The 20,328-nt window shown below is 40.9% G+C and overlaps 2 protein-coding genes across 3 annotated transcripts; both read left to right on the top strand.

Annotated features, from left to right (window-relative positions):
* The first annotated feature begins 2,198 nt into the window (after window positions 1–2,198).
* On the top strand, window positions 2,199–12,256 carry LOC115004034 (cysteine-rich protein 2-like). The gene is made up of 8 exons (XM_029426013.1): window positions 2,199–2,383; window positions 8,131–8,225; window positions 9,222–9,279; window positions 9,363–9,494; window positions 9,723–9,791; window positions 9,922–10,016; window positions 10,152–10,209; window positions 11,724–12,256. Exons 1-8 carry the CDS (start codon window positions 2,341–2,343, stop codon window positions 11,786–11,788), a joined length of 615 nt encoding a protein of 204 aa, XP_029281873.1. The 5' UTR covers window positions 2,199–2,340; the 3' UTR covers window positions 11,789–12,256.
* Window positions 12,257–14,013: 1,757 nt separating this feature from the next.
* Window positions 14,014–19,824, top strand: pnrc1 (proline-rich nuclear receptor coactivator 1). 2 transcript variants are annotated; one of them, XM_029425664.1, is made up of 3 exons: window positions 14,014–14,652; window positions 16,193–16,228; window positions 17,128–19,824. In XM_029425664.1, the coding sequence occupies exons 1-3, from the start codon at window positions 14,308–14,310 to the stop codon at window positions 17,608–17,610; spliced, it is 864 nt and encodes a 287-aa protein (XP_029281524.1). In that variant the 5' UTR covers window positions 14,014–14,307; the 3' UTR covers window positions 17,611–19,824. The 2 variants fall into 2 exon arrangements, with proteins under 2 accessions (XP_029281524.1, XP_029281525.1); XM_029425665.1 differs by lacking the exon at window positions 16,193–16,228 and having other exon boundaries at window positions 14,017–14,652.
* The last annotated feature ends 504 nt before the right edge of the window (window positions 19,825–20,328 follow it).

The following is a 20,328-nucleotide window of genomic DNA, read 5'->3' as shown; positions in this document are numbered from 1 at the left end:
AATATTATTGTGCTTTTATTCTTAATTTCACTCAAGGCCACCATATATGTCAGCTCTTGTATCTCTGTGTCAAGACTGCAGAGCGCAGCTCTCCTGGGAGCTGCAGAGCATCACTTAACATTCCCTGTGAAGAGCCGTGCTGTCCAGCAGCGTAACCTAACAACCACACAGGACACAAACAGAGCTGAAGGGTGACACTGATGAATGCAGGGGAGCAAACATTGCTTGGATTTAGGATTAATCCTATTTACAAGATAAAAGCACCTGCAACGACGCAATTCTAAATTTGGGTCGCAAATGTAGATCATAGTATCTTCTTCACCGGCCTTCTGCGCTCCAGATAAAGATCAAGAATCAATGTTTGCAGTTGAAGGCCGACAGGAAGTTTCAGATTTCATTCCAATCTGCCCTCCAGATTTAGATTTTTTGGGTACAGACGGAAATATAAATACAGCAGGGTCTAGTTTTAAATATATATATATTTTATCTCTTTATTATTAGTCTTTTAATATATATTTGACTAAATGCTTTTAATTGTAATCTCTTTACTTAGCCTTTTAATGGTAATATTTTATAAGAAGAAATAATGATGCTACTCTATGCCACTTTAAACTAATTTAAATGATTTCATTCTGTACTGTTCATGTTTGCTATAACTGGTTTAACATTGAATGTTTAAAGGTAACTTTTCAGAGTGTGTATTTTTGAAAAGCCTGAGATCAAATATACTGTGTTACCACGGGAACAAGAGGCAGTTTCTCTCATAAATGTAAGATTGTTGGAGAAAAACTGGCTTTAACCGATAGATTTCATAAAACTTAACAAACTGGGGTTTGTTTATGAAACGGGAAGACGACCAAGAATGTAACAAAGGGAGTAAACCAGCTGAAGGGCCACAGGGGCCCGTTGTGGATCTCATGCTTTCAAAATATGGCTCTGACAGTTTAAAATATTTACAAGAATGGTGATGAACGTGGTTTCAGGAGGTCGTTAAGTGAACATGAATTCCAATGTTATTTATACTATTTTAATTCTGCTATTGTTATAATGGTACTTCAGACTCATGTACATCAACACTGTGATTATTGTTCTGTAAATGTTCTTATTCTAATCTTGTACTCATTTTTATGTTTTTGCTGTGAAGCACTTTGGGCTGCAATTCTTGTATGAAAGGTGCTATACAAATAAAGCTTATTATTATTATTATTATTATTATTATTATTATTATTATTATTATTATTATTATTATTATTATTATATAACCACTGTTTTCTTTCAATGACTAGTCGATGTATTTGGTACACAAAGGGTTAAGAGATCTTATAATATTATGACTTTATTGTCATTAAATTACGACTTCTCCTAATATTACTTTTTTTTCTCAAATGATGACAAAAATCTCACGTATGAGTCCAGAGGTTTATAAATAAATAGAAAATTAATACATTTATCGTTGACGTGAATAAGTGCCACATGCACATTTAAAGAGGTTACACAAAAGAGGAGGAAGAGTAAAGCATACCACTCAGCAGGGACAACATTACATGAGAAATGTTGATCTACTTGAGAATAAATATTTGTAAGAGGATGCCTGAGAGCATTACTGCAATTAGGCTATTTCTTTATACTTTTTATTGTCGCCTGAATTTTGTGTTTTCCTTCACTTAAATAAAAATTAAATCACTTAAATAAAGATATTTCCACCATATCTTGCATGAAAAATTCACCAGAATGCAGGAAATTAAATCAAATGTCCTTACTGTGAGTTCCAATACCCTTACTACCATACTACTACTGTTCTGTCTGTTCTGACCCACAATCCTCTGCGCAGTGGATATATTAGCAAGAGGGGTCAAAGTTCAAGGTGCATACTTTGTGAGGACAGCTGCAGTACATACTAAAAGTAAAAAGAAAACACACACACTTCACAATGAATCCTGCACCTAGGCAGATGTATAAAGTAATAATTGAAATATAAATACTGGGATTGAATATGAGTGAATGTTTTTATCACTAACAAAGTTCAATGATGTCAAAAAATAAACGTAATATTGTGCACAGTTACATGTTTAAATATTTTATATCTGCTGTGTGTGAGGATGATGCATGATGTCATCCTGGGGGCGTGGCTATGCAAATGAGGCAAAACGAGTCATAGGGAGGATGTGAGCGTCGGTCTTTCTCTCCCCCCCCCCATCACCACCACCCACATCACCAGCACCAGCACCATCCCCCGAGGTGTGTCTGCTGCCGCTGGAGCTGCAGACAGACAGACAGACAGACAGACAGAGCGCCGGTGCACCGACTGAAAACGACTCCCTGTCTTTGTTCACACGGAACATGGCGTCAAAATGTCCAAAATGCGACAAGACGGTGTATTTCGGTAAGTGCATGTTTTCTGTGTCACCGCCCCAACGTGGAGGTTATTATCAGAAGGATTCCTGGTGGCAGTGTGACCATCCGCTATTCTTTAATTAATGTATCAATGCATAACATAACATGTGATTTGTATTATAAGACAGCTGCAGAGCTTATTTAGGGGTCTGAGGTGTTCCAATGGACAAAACTAAGGCTTTCATTTTGTACTATTCTATATAATATAATATAATCACACACAAATCATATCTAGCATCCACGAATATTGTTCACATGACGTGATTCTTTTTAAAGAAATGTTTATTACAGTTGGGTTTTGGTAATATAGACATTAATATGGTGACAACCCACCTGCGTTGGGTATTAAGTGACAATATATTTAATAATATCTTCTTTATAAATGTTTTTTTTATAATCTACAATAGAGCTGAAACTAATAGTTGGTTAATCGATTAGATATTTAACAGAACGTTCAATGGCAACAATTCTGATAATCGAATAATCGTAGAAAATATATATATTTCTATATTTAATAAAAATGCCAAAAACATGACGGGGTCCTGCTTTTCAAATGAAGAATAGAATTTTGTGATGTATTCGTCCAAAAAATGACTTAAATCGTGAGGTTTATTCTTCCATTGATATCAGGGCAGCTGTCGCTTTCATTTCTTTGGTTTGTATTTAATAACACCCGTAAACTGACCTCACTTCAGGACAAGTAGCTCATTCAGCATCGCAGGCCGAGGCCACAGTGTGCACCATGACCAGCGCACCTCTACCTTACACAATAATACTCTTTATTCATAGAGCGCTTTCTTAATAAAGGTTGCTTTACAGACAAAAAGATAAAAAACCAGGACACATTATAGAAATGCACAACATAAAAGAAGTTCACTTCTCACATCCTCCTCTGGGAAAGTTCTGTTTGTTTGACCCCTAACCCCGGCCTCGCCCCACCACGATTCTGTCGCTCTGTTTACTACGTCACCTGACTCCCTGAGAGCATGGGTCTTCAACAGAGGGTGCGTGACCCCGTGGGGGTCCTCAGAGTTACTAAAAGAGGCCGCCAATTTATTGTTGTATTTTTAGCAAAGATAAATCAGCCTATTCGTTTATAAAACATCCTCTTTCATCTGCACAGCTCTGATGGTACTCCTCACGCGATCACGTGAGCTAGCTAACCTGTGATCCATAACTAGTTAGCTATGGCTACGTGTTATTGTTTTAATAGCTGAGTATTGTATATATATATATATATATATGCACTATAAAAAGGTATGTTTATACATAGCACATTAGGCCGGCCTGCACATTACTGTAGGCCCAGTTTGATATTAAACTCAGTTTTACACATATGTAGTAGACCCGGGGTCGCTGCTGCGTCTCTTTCAGTAAAGACCCCCGCACGTCCCGGCTCACCATTCTAGTTCTGAGTACCGCAGACGTACAGCAGGAGCCTGAACATCACAGAGCTGTTCCATCAGCTAACATCCTGATCTAATAACTGTTGTTATGATCGGAAGTCTTGTCTGTGGTGCCTCAATTTGTCTCGGATGGTGAGTCCCGGACTCAAACGGGTATCCGCTGCTGTGACGCAGCCCAGACTAGAGCTATTATTGGTTCACTATCTTTGGATAAGCTCACAGGGAGCCACTCACAGTCCTGTGTGTGGCCGTCGACTGTGTTATCTGACAGCTCTTTACATTAACGTCGAACTCCTCCTTTAAATAAAACATGTTCCCAGACGGTATTACACGAGATTAAAGGTGTATCGTCTTTCTTAAGAGTGTGTTTATCAACCGTATATCAGTTTTCAGCTCCTTTTCATTTTGGAGCACGTTGTAAATCATTTATTAATCCTCTCGCATCGCTTGGATCGATTGTCTTTCTGTTCTTTCATCTTAATTTCTCTGGAGAACGACAACAAAACCCCGCCCTGCTGCTTCAACCGCACTGTTCTTCTCTTTCCTCCGCAGCACATTCACAAGAAATATGGCGTGTGTGTGTGTGTGTGTGTGTGTGTGTGTGTGTGTGTGTGTGTGTGTGTGTGTGTGTGTGTGCGTGCGTGCGTGCGTGTGTGTTTTGTAGCTGCACGGGGAGAGAGCATGTTTCACTTTGCTCAGACATTTGCTCTAAGTTGTTGCTCTGCTTCACGTTGTTTTGTGCAATTTATAACTCGTATTTATTTGTCGATCCAGTGTTTCATTTATACAACAAATTAAAATTTAAAAAAAGGGGAAAAGGACTAAATGAAAAGAAAACAAACACAAAGGAAACAAAGCCAAAAGTAAATAAATACAAAAGGTATTTAGTTTCATCAGTTACCAAATAAATAAAGGAACTTTAATATTAGTCAGTGTCAGTTATTTGGTCAGTAGATTCTTAGTGCATTATAAGAACACACTACTGTACATGTGTTACACGCACACACACACACACACACACACACACACACACACACACACACACACACACACACACACACACACACACACACACCCTCCACCATCAGTGCAGAATGCTCTCTGTGTGTCACAGTGACAGGCTGCCTGTGAGTCTGAACAGGAAGTGTCCCGTTGTATCAGTGTGTGAGATAATCTGTGAGTGACCCTCTGTCTCCCTCCGTCTGCACGTCTGTCCTTTATAAAAGTACAAAAGTATCAGCATCACACTTTACTTAAACTACCAGAAGTAATTCATCCTGCAGAGTGACCCATTACAGAATAATGTACATTATTAGATTACAATGACAATATATAATCTTTATTAAACAAGGACGATGCATAAAACATCTGATGATTTATATATAGATGTCGTCTCATGGAGCTCCTTTTATGACTTTACACTGCTGAGTAGTATTATCTTAACCTCCACTAGTGCGTGCATGTGTTGATTATATTTTGTATTATTTAACTGAAAATGCAAAGTAAGTAAAGGAAATATAAGTACGTGACAGTAGCAGAAACACTAAAGTACCTCAGAGCTGAACTTCTGTACAGGAGCTGCTGTAGTGTCATTAATTAAATACTGATTATTATATATTGACTTTATTTGGAAAACTTGGCTTGAGGGTTGAACGGAAACATTTCTGCATTTTTTTGTAGTGCTGATGCTGAATGTCGTCAGTTTAAGCAATAAATTACCTTTATATTGACGGAGACAGCTGTCACTCAGTGCCTACATGTACCACAATGCATTGCTCCCGGCTTTCTGACAGCCGCTCCGTCTCTCCGCTGCACTTCCTGGATCCTAGATTCATTAGACAAAATCATTTTTAAAATCCCAGCACAGTGCGTACATGTCTGGATGACGCTTTAAATAATCTCATTTATTCTGTCCAGGGTAATCATTTAAACATTAAATTCGTTTAAACACATAATACATGAATAATTAAGTGTAAATATGTTTTTATATTTTGTGTCTTCACTGTTCAGGAAACTTTTAATAGATGTAATTAACCTTTTGAATGTTTAATCTAGAGCCTGTAATAACAGTGAACACATTTTATCGCTAGTTCTGTATTTAGTATTTTCAACGAGGATGTGTATTTGATTGTGTTTTCGGGAACATTTCTGTTTATGCACCTCTGACCTCCGGATGCTTCTATGATTGGATCTCCATCTACATTTAAACTCAGATTTCATTTCATCTGGTTACTCAGCACCTGGTCCTTTACTCTTACCTGGATCTCTACACCTGCTTAAACACCATACACACAATACACACACCATACACACACCATACACACACCATACACACCATACACAAACCATACACACACCATACCACACACATACACACCATACACAACACCATACACACACCCATACACAACCATACACACATACACACCATACCACACCATACACAGACACCATAACACAACCATACACACCATAACACACACCATACAACAACATACACACCAAGACACAACATAACAACACACCATAAACAACCAATACACACCATACACACCATAACACACCATTAACACACACCAAACACCCATACACACCATACACACCATAACACACCATACACACCATACACACACCATACACAACCATAACACAACATACACACAACATACAACACCCATACAACACACCATACCACCATACACAACCAGACACACACCAGAAACCCATACACACCATACAACACCCATACACACACCATACACACCAGAACACACCATACACACAACATACATACATCACCAATCAACCATACACCCATACACAAATACACACCATACCAACCTACACACCATACACACACCATACACCATACACCATACACACACCATACACACCATACACACCATACACACCATACACACCATACACACATACACACACCATACACACACCATACACACCATACACACCATACACACACCATACACACCATACACACCATACACACACCATACACACCATACACACCATACACACCATACACACACCATACACACACCATACACACCATACACACACCATACACACACCATACACACCATACACACCATACACACCATACACACCATACACACACCATACCACACACACCCAGACACACCCAGACACACCCAGACACACCCAGACACACACAGACACACCAGACACACCAGGACACACACCAGGACACACCAGGACACACACCAGGGCACACCAGGACACACACCAGGACACACACCAGGACACACCAGACACACCCAGACACACCCAGACACACCCAGACACACCCAGACACACCCAGACACACCCAGACACACCCAGACACCCAGACACACCCAGACACACCCAGACACACCCAGACACACCCAGACACACCCAGACACACACCAGACACACACCAACACCAGACACACCAGACACCAACCACACCAGACACACACCATACACACACCAGACACACCATACACACCATACACAAAACACACCATACACACCAGACACACCATACACACAGCAGACACACCATACACACCAGACACACCAGACATACCACACACAGACACACAGCAGACACACCAGACAGACCATACACACAGCAGACACACCAGACACACACACACCACACCAGACACACCATACACACCATACACACACCATACACACCAGACACACCATACACACATCAGACACACCATACATACCATACACACACCAGACACACACCAGACACACCATACACACCAGACACACAGCATACACACCAGACAGACCAGACACACACCAGACACACACCATACACAACATAACACACTCTCTACACACCATACACACCATACACACATCATACACACCATACATACCATAAACCACACCATACACACACCATACAAACCATACACACACATACACAATCATACACACCATACATACCATACACACACAATCACACACCATACACACCATACACACATCATACACACCATTACACACCATACACACCATACACACCATACACACCATACACACCACATACACACACATACACACCATACACACATCATACACACATACAAACACCATACACACACCATACACACATACACACCATACACACATACACACCACACACACCATACACACCACACACACACCATACACACCATACACACCATACACACCATACACACCACACACCATACACACCACACACACACCATACACACCATACACACCATACATACCACACACATGACCACATAACTCACGGTTGGTATTTATTCTTCCTCTGCAGCGGAGAAGGTGTCGTCTTTGGGGAAAGACTGGCACAAGTTCTGTCTGAAATGTGAGCGCTGCAACAAGACGTTGAATCCAGGAGGCCACGCTGAGGTAACAGGAAGTGAACATAAGGAGAGTTGATGCAGTATATTTCACACTTTAAGATGATGCTTTAATCTATAGCGGACACAAATGTCCTGATCATTATGGTGATTAATCCTCTAAATAGTGAAAGGACTTGAAGTGAAGTTTCAGACACTCTTGGTATGAATGTGCACTGAACACAAGGCAGTGATTTTGGACACAGAGAAGCAGGAGGAGTGAGGTTTCTTTGTGGTACAATCACTCTTTCTAACCATCTGTTTGTACAAGTCAAAGACACCACAAGCTTCCTGCTGAGGTTTCCGTCTCTGAGGGACAAAAGTGAAAGTCTCGGTTTGAGGATCTGTTCACATATTTGGAACAGTTTCTATCTGAATGTGTTCCGATCAGTAGACTTCAGTATATTTGTGCTCCAAGCTTTTACGTCGAGTTCAGAACAAAACTATCCTGCAGAAGCACTTAGACGCTTAATAACTTAGCAGCTAATTATCTACGACTGCGATTGTTTCTGTGGCTTTCGCTGTCTCTTAGTCAACGTCTCCAGTGAGGAGCTCCTCAGCTAAAGATTTGTGAACACATAAAGCCTGACGAGATGAAAAGGCGTGTGAATAAAGCCGTCACAGTGCAATAACTGAAAGGAAGAAACGTCCGAGTGACAGAGGGCTGTTCCTTCAGACGAAGCGTGCAGTGTCGCATAAAAGGGATCGTACACAGGGGACACACTGACACATTACTCTCTATTATCTCTGTATTTATGAAAAAGAGCACGTTGGGACTTTTCCAGGGAACTTCACAAAGATAATAAAATGCACGGATGTAAACAGACCCCAGATCTGATTAATGCTCATCTTCGTGCGTTATAAATCGAGAAGATAACAGAGCAGACACGTCTTATAAACGCCTGTGAGTTCATTTGTTATTTGGCATTATGTGAATCCAGAATGTGTTTCAGTAAACTGGGCGTGCCCGTGTCTGCTGACCTCCCCTCCCTCTTGTGTTCTGCAGCACGACGGGACGCCTTACTGTCACAAGCCCTGCTACGCCGCCCTCTTTGGACCCAAAGGTTCCGTTTGTTTTACGCTCGGAAAGTATTATTTTAGGGTCATTTCCGTGTTTCTAAAGGAAAACGTTTGCGTCGGTTTTCAGGCGTGAACATCGGCGGAGCCGGCTCCTACGTGTACGACGCTCCCGTCAACGAAGCCCCTGCCGCCGTTTCCATGGAAACAGATGCCAAACCAGAGGGGGAGAAAAAAGCCCCCGCACGGGGACCAGTGAAGGGTGAGGAATGTGTGGAGTGGATGTTGGGAAGACAAATCCAGCGGAGGAGGAGGAATAAGGAGGTTTAGTTTAGGGGGGGGGGGGTAACAGAGGAAAATCAAGATGACAGTGTGTGTGTGTGTGTGTCTCTGTGTGTGTGTGTGTGTGTGTGTGTGTGTGTGTGTGTCTGTGTGTCTCTATGTGCGTGTGTGTGTGTGAATACTTTCAATTCAATGTGACTTTTTTCAGCTGCAAGCTTCTCATCTTTCTCCGGAGGACCCAACATCTGCCCCAGGTGCAACAAGACGGTTTATTTCGGTAAGCAGATCTTCACATCTCTCATGTACGATACGAGGGATGGGATGTGTCTCAGTGACTAATGCGGCCGGTTTCCATGGTGACTATCTCCCTAATGTGTGTGTGTGTGTGTGTGTGTGTGTGTGTGCAGCTGAGAAGGTGTCTTCTCTGGGGAAGAACTGGCACCGGCCCTGTCTGCGCTGTGAGAGATGCAGTAAGACTCTGGCGGCCGGCAGCCACGCAGAGGTGAGGGAAACATCTACGAACGCACTCGCCGGAGGTTTTTCTGATGTTTCTCGTGATCGTAGTATTTCTCATCATGTAACAACAATGTCCACATGAGGAGGACTTAAAGGGAATTGTATTGTCTTTCTGTTGCAGCATGATGGACAGCCGTACTGCCACAAGCCGTGCTACGCTGTGCTGTTCGGGCCCAAAGGTATGAAGTCAGAAGCTGTCAGTGGGGGGGGGACTGGGCCGGTGCTGAGACAGTCCTTAATACACTGCTGCTGTCCCCGAACTCTGCAAAAACATTTTAGATCCACACATATGAATCAGAGGCAGTCGTACCGGTTGACTGAAGCCTTGAAGCCAAATAACTAAATGTTGTTGTGGCCTTAAAGTGTCGGTTTGAAGCTCAGTTAAAAGAGCGAGAGCTGGAAACTCTTGTAATGACCTTCAAGCTCTCGAAGGTCATCAGCCTTCGTGATTCAAATAAAGCTTTTCAAAGCTGTGGCTCTAAAGCAGGGGGGTCAAACTTTAGTTCAGGGGCCACATGCAGCACAATGTGATCTCAGGTGGGCCGGACCAGTAACACCACAGCATGATAACCTGTAAATAACAACCACTCCACATGTTCCCTTCGTCTTAGTGCAAGAAACATTCTGAAAATGTTCAAATGTAAAGAACTATCTTTTTACAAAACATGAACCTGAAAGTTCTTAAGAAGAAAAGGAGCAACTTCAACAATATTATCAGTTTATCATTTACACGTGTGTGTTACAACGTACAGATCAGTGTGTCTACAAAGACACAACACATTTCATCACAGGTATCTGCAACAGGATTTTACTTCATGATCAAAACAACTCATTTTTACACTGTCATGCCGCGGGCCGGATTGGACCCTCTGGCGGCCGGTTTTGGCCCCCGGGCCGCATGTTTGACACCCCTGCTCTAAAGGAAATCAGTGATGCCTTCTCGTGTGTGTGAGTTGAGTTTTTATGGATTACCTAATCTGTGCTCTCAATTGAATATTCTTATTTGCCTGCGACACACGCTGTCCGTCTCTCACGCTCACACCGCCCATTTTTATATTTTGCCACGCTGTTGCGTAATCATCATTTGTGTGGCTTTAGTTTGCCGAGACGTCTCCAAAATTACGAAACACTTCTTTAATGTAATTCTACAATGTTCCCAGAGTGTGAAATCTATTATGTTCACATATTAATTATTCAATACTGCAGCAGGAACACGACACGCGTCTCAGAGTTAGGAATGGGCATTCCACAGCAGCAGTAACTTCATTCATTATTATATTTTTTTAAAGGGTAACTTTGGCGTTTCTTTCAACATTTTCCCACGTCGTTGTGTCTCAGTGACTAATGTGGACAACACTCATTCATGCAGTATTTAGCGAGTGTGCTGCAGCTGCAAAACGCACCAAGTCTCGTGACATCTCGCGAGAGTTGGCTTGTTGCCGGAACACAACGGTGGATGTGAGTGAGAGTTGGAAGAAGGTGGGGGGGGGGGGGCCATGTTGTGTTGGAGTACAGAGAACACAGCTTAGCGTTAGTTCAAAGGTTTTTAATGTCATGGCTGAATATTTAGCTGAGTTCAACAAAGTGGAAGAGGCCTAATCCTCTCGTGAGATTTCAGAGCGAGAATCGAAGGTAGCCTTTATCAGCAATGTTGTTTGTGTGGACTGCCCCTTTAAAGGTTCTTCTCTCTCAGGTGTGAACACTGGAGGTGTCGGCAGCTACATCTACGACGAGCCTGAAGCTGAGGCTCAGCCCTGAGACCCTCCAGGACCCTCGGTGTCTCTTTGCCTTCTGCGGTCATGGGGACGGATATGTACACACCACAGGGATGGATCTTTAGATGTTTCTGTTGTATTTGTATATTGTTTATATATCTATTTTTTGTACCGATACAAACCTTTAACACCAAATCCTCCCATGTGAGTTTCAGAGCCGCCTTTCAGTTTCTTGGTTCTCTTTGCCAAATACTTATTATGTAGTGGATTAAAGCGCCCGTGTCACTGACGATTAATAGTTTTTCAGACTTTTGTGCACTTGCAAGATGTACTGTATTAAAACGTACCATTGAGTGTTTGTAGGGACGAGCTGTGCACACGCACAGACGTGCATTTTACTGAATGTTATGATGGTGAGTTTGAGGTCTGTTGGGAACAAAAAAGTGTTCAACTGTGCATCACATTTTCTACAGTAAAACGATGTGATACCAAACCTGTGGTCAGTGTCTGTGGATGTGTGTTCATGTATTACACATAAGCAACAATATTAACAAGTTGTAATCTATACGTTTAGATGTATAGAGCATTTCATACACAAGTAAAACATATGTAGGGCTTTTTTCTTGATTAATCAATGCATCATTTAGAATAAAGTCACATTTGTTAATTTCCTCAGAGCCCAAAAGTCTTTAAATGTCTTGTTTTGTCCGACTAACAATCAAAGACCCAAAGCTAAACAACCATTTAAACAGAGAAAAGCAACAAATCCTCACAATGAAGAACCTGGAAAACAACGAATGTTTGGTATTTTGATGCTTTATGAATGATTTCGAAATGTTCAGAGACATTAAGGAGAGCTACTAAAACCAGGCTCATGTGAAAAGTATTCTTAGAGGCGACAATAAATATTTTAAAAAACAATGTTTTGAGCGTTAAGTCAGGAAGGCTTTCAAATGATCAAGAGCATAAAAATGACAAATTAGCTTCACCGGATTACAGTTGATTTAAACATGTCATACAGTCACATACAGAGCTTTCAGTGCTTCTTATAGACAAGTAAGAAAACGCTGATGCAGTGATGTCATCTGTTATTATTATTAGTATTACAATTATTATTATTTTCTCACTCTTAATACTGTATTTTCTTCATTCAAAGCCCAGCAGACTAATTTTGGAGATACATTCCAGTTTGTATCTGTTTTCATCTCTTACGTTTATGACCCTAAAAGACGTAAAACGTCACTGACGTCAGAAACGCCCCTGACGAGAAGCCCATGTTGGAAACAGGACCCCCGGAAGTGGACATTTGTCGAGCTGAACAGAATAGTACCGGAAGTTGGGAGAGCTTCCTACTAAATAAGAGTAATAAATAAATAAAGCGACAACAATGCACTGTATGAATATCCTGCAGTAACCAACCAATAATGGAAAGTACAGTAATTAAAACACAAATTAAATTACATTTCTTCTTATATTCTTTATTATCTGACAGCTTTGCAAATTCATATTTACCTACAAAACATTTAACCACCTTATTAAACACACCAGTTGAAATTACTTCACAGTACAAGCTCCAGCATTGAGATGTTGATTATGCATGTATCGGTAATAATTATCCAATAATATGATAATATAATAGTACATTCAAATAACACTGATGACGAATACTTTGCATAAGTTTCAGCAACTTGGGAGGTTTACATTCTACGATTAAAAACTTAAAATCATCCAAGGTGTTTTATATGCTGATTCCGTTTTTTTCTTTATTTTTTTAGTATATTTAAATTAGACTATGAAAGAAAAACACTTGTGTCTATTTACTATATTTCCCAGTGAGTGGTATTCCTGGTAGTGTAGGGAAGGCTTTAAAACTGAATGTAGACCTTCATGTTGGGAAATATATTTTAGAAAAAAGTAAAGAACCGTATTTCTACAATGCTGGCCACTATCCTGATTAAGAGTACTTTTACTTTATAAACCGCAGCAATATAAAATGCAATTGATTGAGCTTTCTTTCCATTGTTTTATCAAATTTCAAAGGATAACATTGCTACGTTGCTTATTGAATTTCCAATTGCAAAATTGCATTTTCAGATTGCATGACTAAATTGTATACTAAATTACAAATTCCAAAAAAGCATTTCTATTTAAATAAAGTGGGCAAAAAACTTTGCGTAATTTCTGTAAACTGCCCGGACGTCAACAAAGTCTTATTTTGAAATACATCACCGGAAGTCGTATGTGTTATCCTAATTAGCTTAACATGAATGCTAACGCTTCTTCTGCCTTGAGACGCTCACTAGCATCGACGGCATCTCGGGATAAAGGACGTTCATTGGGTTTTTTTAGCAACAAAACATAATTAAAATCCTACAAATTGACTCCCAGGAACTTCTGAGATATTATAACGTTATATTCGTTAAGTCGTTATTTCTGCGTGGATAAGAAAGTGTTTTATCCGAAGCTTAGTTCGCTAACTGTTAGCTTGTGACGTTGTTAGCTAAACTAACTTAGCCGCGGAGGAATTTCACAGCCTGTTTATGTTTGTGCCAGTTCAAAGACATGTTGGACGGATCTCCGGCTCACAGCGATGAGGCTAACATCGGCAACGTCGAAAACAACAACCCGATATCGTTGAGCAACGATGGGGTGAACACAGGTAACAGGACGAGGCAGGCTCTGCTGAAGAAAGGAGGGAAGAAGCTGCGGTCGACGGCGCCGCTGCATCACCAGAAGCCTCCGAAAAAAAGCCCCAACATCCGGCTGTCAGACCACAACAACAACAACAACAACACTCTAGTCGCTCTATCTGCTAACAAACCTGCAGCTCAGCCCGGTACCGAGCTGCCACCCGGTACACAGGCCGTGCTGACCCTCCACCACCTCAAACAGGGAGCCAAGAAAGAGGTAACTTCCTGCTTTATTGTTTGTGATGAACATTTTATTGTTGTTGTGACCCAGTTTATTTTGTGAAGCAATAAGTTGACATCCAATGTCGTAAAATCACCTCAACTATTTCCAGAAATGATCCTAAAAGTTGTTGTCTCCTGAAACTTAGCATGTCTTACATATAGAGCTGAATATTTAGTTTATTAACTGATTACAATTGACAGAAAAATAAGTTGTTCTAGTGACCTGATTTATGGTTTAAGTGTTTTTAAAGCAAAACTTAACCTCTAAAATGTCAATAATTCGTCCTTTATGACAGTATATTGAATATAATTGACTGTCATTCGGACAAAATCAAATTAAACGCGCATTTTCCACTATTATCTGACATGTTATAGAACAGATTTTTTTAAATCAGCTGATACAAATAACTAAGTTGTAGTCCTAATAACAACTCGATCAGCATATATCTGAAGCAATGTGCTCGTAAAAAAATAATGAAGTTCATCAAATAATTAAAATGTTCATGTGTTGAAATAAAGTGGATTTGATCGTGATGGTGTCCTGTGGGGCCTGAGGCAGTTAAGTGACGCACTTACTAATCCTTGTTATGAAAGAATCGAAAGTAGACCTGTCGAGAACTGTCTTCCTCTTTCTACTGGCGACTTCACAGACATTCAAAAAAGCCCCAAGTTACACAGAGATGGACCTGCAGACTTGTCTGTAGTGCAAGTAAACAGGTTTCATTACACTCAACATGTGTTTATGGTGTTGACATTTTATTCAACTTTGTCTCAGATTGTTAAAGTAACGTCATGTACTGATATCCACTCACATTTGGTAAATATAGAAAACAGCCTCCCGGTGGAACCTGATGTCAAAAGAGTTTTAATGGAATTACATTTTGTGTGTTGAGAGGAGATTATGTTTGATGGTTGTGTAAAAGTTTAAGGTTTGCCTTCTGTCCTCTTTCTGTGTACAAACTAAAAGCAAGCTAAGCTACATAGCTTACCTGTTCCTGAAGTTGTAACAGCCGTTCTGTTTTTATCTGTTCTCCTTCACCGATATTTGTCAGAGATGTAATATACAATTGCAGTGTTTAATTAAAAAATGCTTCCTGACACAAAGTGCCACTAAATGTCTGAATCAATTTAAAAATAGAAATCAACAACATTGTAATAATGTTAGCTTACATCGCTCACATCATGAAGACTCGCCCTCGCTTTAAAAAAACATTTATTATGAACCAGGTGAATTCAAAAGTCATGATGACGATGATGATGATGATGATGATGATGATGATACTGTTGTTATTGTTTGTTTTTTTATGCAAAATTCTTAACTCAGTCTGGAGCTTTCAACCACATCTCACAGTCTTCATCACTGGATGTGGTTTGCTCTGTCGTCATGTAGATGGTTTAGCGGGCATGTGACCCAAGTGTGGAATAAACCTGTTGTTATTCCTGACTTCAGTGTGTGTGTGTGTGTGTGTGTGTGTGTGTGTGTGTGTGTGTGTGTGTGTTACTGAACCACAACAACTGAACATCGTCTGATGAAGGCAGTGAGATTAAAGGGGAAGTCTGTACGAGTCGAGGTGTGTACGAGTCGATGTGTATGAGTCGATGTGTGTATGAGTCAGTGTATTTACAGTAGATGGCGGTTGGCACGCCCCCACTTTGGAGAAACAGCCAGGAGCACCAGCAGGAAGTTAAGCCGTGTCCTGCTGAGGACGGGGGCAACACCAAAATGTATTTCAGCCACCTATATCTGTTTTAAGTACATTTGAATATTTAGAATATTTTCCCTGCTTTACCTCGTGGTCAGACAGCCTTTCCAGCGTGGAGCTGAAGCCTGTATCTGTGCTCTTTAAAGTCACCAGACTCCATTGACAAATACAGTCATTTTAACTTGCAGAACACAAGAGTTGCTGGTCTACGATCAGTTAGTTTGTTTGTGTTTTGTTCAGATTCACCAAAGTCACACAAACAAACTGAGCGACTCAGGCAGCGGTCGACCGGCGACTTCCGTGTTCTGTGAGGTAAAATTACTGTTTTTGTCAAAGGAGTCTGGTGGCTTTAAAGAGAGCAAAGATAACCGCTTCAGTTCCCCGTTGGAAAGGCTGATGGTAAAGGTAAAGCAGGGAAAATATTCTAAATATAACCAACACTTGAACTTCCATAGGTTTTCTTAGGTGGGCCTTTCGTTTGGGGGCTGAACTACATCTTGTTGCTGCTGGTGCTTCTGTCTGTTCTCCAAATGTGCAGCGTGCCGACCGCCATCTACTGTAGCCCCACTTCAAAACATCCAGACTTTCCCTTTTTTAAATTTACAACTAAGATTAAAAGAAAACGAGTAACTTTTGCTTTGTAAAATGATCATTTTGAAAGTCAAGAATGATCTTTCATGCTCAACACGAATGTTGATTTGTCCAGTAATAGAATAATAATACTGATCAGATAACTGGATTAATAAGAGTTTGTTTTTGTTTCTTAGCTGCTGAAATCTAAAGGCGGCAGATTGGAGCAAGGAGTCGTGCAGCCAGGCGGTCAACCTATCCGCATCCTGCCCCGGCACGATCAAATCGCCCAGAACATGATCACACGGAGCCACAAGCCCAAGCAGGACCAAAGCCCTGGAGCTCCTCACTCCGCGAAGAAGAAAGATGGCTGCAGCCCGACTAAGCCTCTTTCTCTCCACCAGCCTCCACTCCGAGAGCAGAAAAAAGCAAAACCCCTCCACGCCTCTGACAACGTGAAGCTGGTGAGCACGCCGCCTGCTGAAGCTGCGCCTGAATACCTCAAAGATGGAGAGAAGGTCTACGCCGGCGCTAAGTTCAGCGAGCCGCCGTCACCGAGTGTCTTACCTAAACCTCCCAGCCACTGGGTCGGAGACAACGAGCCTCAACACGGCAGCCAAAGCCGAGAGCAAATGACTTTTCATCTGAAGTCGCTGCTGAAGGTTCAAGATAAATCATGACCGCATCTCACGTGTGAGTTACACTGAATGCCAATAATTGGAAAACCGGCGTTTAGGTAGATTGAGTTTGGCCTTTAACACTCTGCAATAAGACGCAGGGAGTTTTTATTCACTGTAGTACAATTTCCCATAATTCAACAGGCTGCCTGCATTTGTGAACATTTTAGAGACGTGATGTTGTTGCTGGAGGTCTGACTGACATGCCGTGTGCAGCAGGTGTGTTTAAAGTCTTTCCTTGTTGGCAGAGGAAAGAGGAAATAATATGTTTTTGTAATGTAGGAGAGTGTGTAGCAGGATGAGGTCGTCTCCAGCAGCAACACGATCATTATCTCATGTTTACATCGTGCGAAGTGATGACGGCACTTTCTTTTGTGAACACTTTGGAAAAGGCAGCCTTTTGTGTTGCTTTTTTTTTTTAAGAACTTGTGTAAATGTACATAATATATTGTAAACATATATTTGTGTATATTTTTCCTTGTTATTTTAACTGAGATTCTAGTTTTGTTACTGAGGTTTTCCAAAAAAAATATGAAAAAAGAAGAAAAAAATGTCCCCTGTGAACTGAGGCATTTGTTTCAGCTCCTTCAGTTCGAGGCTCAGTGGACGTAAGAAAGACTTTTCTAACTGATTTGCACTGAACATTGGGAAGGACAGGAGCGTTCTGATGTTCCCGAGCTTGACCAGCCACTTTGATGAATTCACCAGCCAGCTTTGAGCACAGAGGAGGACTTGCAGATCCTGGCGGGGCAACGTTCACAGTGGCTCAGATAGCGGAAAACTCAAAAAGCCAGAATTTACAATCTGGTTCCTGAAGTTCTTTCCCTTTTTTACACAAACACGGGTCCAGCCGGTGCAAAGCCAAGAGATCAGGGGACTGTGAGGCTGCTGAGGAGAAGACGACAATGTGAAAAGTGTCACAACCTGCTGCTGCAGAAAGCCAGTATCCAGCGTCCAGACCGAGTGCTTCTCTTTTCTTTCCCTTCATTGCACTGACTCAGAGTGCGTTCACATTAAGCCTCAATGTAAAACAACTCTGTGTCCACAGTCTGTCCACACTGAGACGGTGTCTTTCACACCCAAAAAACTAAGCTGCTATCCCGAGTGGGTACTTCTTAAAGCGTGGGCTTGGTGTGGGTATCGGGAAAAGGGAAGTTGACGTTTGAAATAAGGCGTCCCAGTCACGAGTGAGGAGTGCGCGGCAGGAAGAAGCTTTCTCTGCGCTCGTTTTTAATTGTCAAAATAGGACGAACACCATCGAAGCTTATCGTGATTAAAATAAGTCCTATCGCCAAAAGCTAAACATTTGCTGCTTCCAGCTTCAGAAATATGAGGATGTGCTGCTTTTTACATATTAATGTGTTTTGGATTTTGGAGTATTTGTCAAAACCAGACATTTCAATAAGTGGATTTAAGGATCTATCGTAAGACGAAACACTTCCCTGACATTTTATATAATAATGTGTTTATCAACAATGGAAATAATAATTAGTTGTAGCCTAGAATGACTTGATCAGCGCTGGTGAACGTTATTCTATATACTCGTTCCATTATCTGGCAGAAGAGACGGATAATAAGTGAAAACCACTAAACGGTGAATTCTGCTCTATTAAAAGACGATATACGAGTTCACAGAGCGGGAGAAAACACGTTGGTCCCGCTCTTTCTAAGCGTTAGATGGACGAAGACGAAGAAGAGATTTAAGCCGTTTCCATATTCAGGTGTTTCAGTGTGGACGCACATTGTTTTTAAGCTGCATTTTAAAGACTGTTTGGCTTCATGTGGACGTAGTCTGTATATTATGTCTTTTTAAAGGGGACTTGTTTTCACGCACTTCATTTCACAAACCTCCTCTTTGCCTTTTCATTTCTTTAAGATACTTTAAAGCAGGTTGATGTTTACCAAGAGAGCAGGACGTGTTGATGATCCTGTGATAATCTACCACGTGTTTTCTGTTTTTGTTATGCTTTCTATGGATGCAGGCAGCTGCTGGATCTTGTTTCTTGACCTCTGTGACGTCACGTAAATGGAAAATTGTATTACTGTGGCAAAAACTGCCCATTTTATTACAGTGTTTTAAATTGATTTCATTCCAGTTAATGAGTGTATGCTTAACATCACACCTCCATGCCACAATTTGAGAAAAAAAAGTTTATTTTATGAAGAATGTCTTTCATATTTAAATTAGAAATTATATTAAAATATTGGTTACCCCTATTATGTGTTGCGTCAGTGTTTTACGGTCTGTTTTCATCTTGTCACACTTAATTAGGATTGTAAGAATCATGTGAGATTGTAACACAATTTGAAACAAACGTACCAATGAAATAAGATAAAGATAAAAACATTAATAAAACCTTTTCTTTTGGGAGATACACCCCTCATAATAACATAATATAATACAAAAAGAGGTTTGTCACAATTAGCATTTTGATGAATTGATTAAAACTATTATAAAAGATTCAAGACTTTATTAAGGTGTTTATTTTAAACTGATGCCAAAAAGTCTCTCTCTCTCTCTGTGTCTCTCTCTCTCTGTGTCTCTCTCTCTCTGTCTCTGTCTCTCTGTCTGTCTCTCTGTCTCTCTGTCTCTCTGTCTCTCTCTGTCTCTCTGTCTCTCTCTGTCTCTCTGTCTCTCTCTCTCTCTCTGTCTCTCTCTCTCTCTCTCTCTCTCTCTCTCTCTGGGTTAGGGTTAGGGTCTCGGTGCATGCTGGGAGTTTG

Source organism: Cottoperca gobio, chromosome 24, assembly GCF_900634415.1.
Source record: "Cottoperca gobio chromosome 24, fCotGob3.1, whole genome shotgun sequence".
NCBI classification, from domain to species: domain Eukaryota; kingdom Metazoa; phylum Chordata; class Actinopteri; order Perciformes; family Bovichtidae; genus Cottoperca; species Cottoperca gobio.
This window is presented reverse-complemented; position numbering and strand designations above follow the sequence as displayed.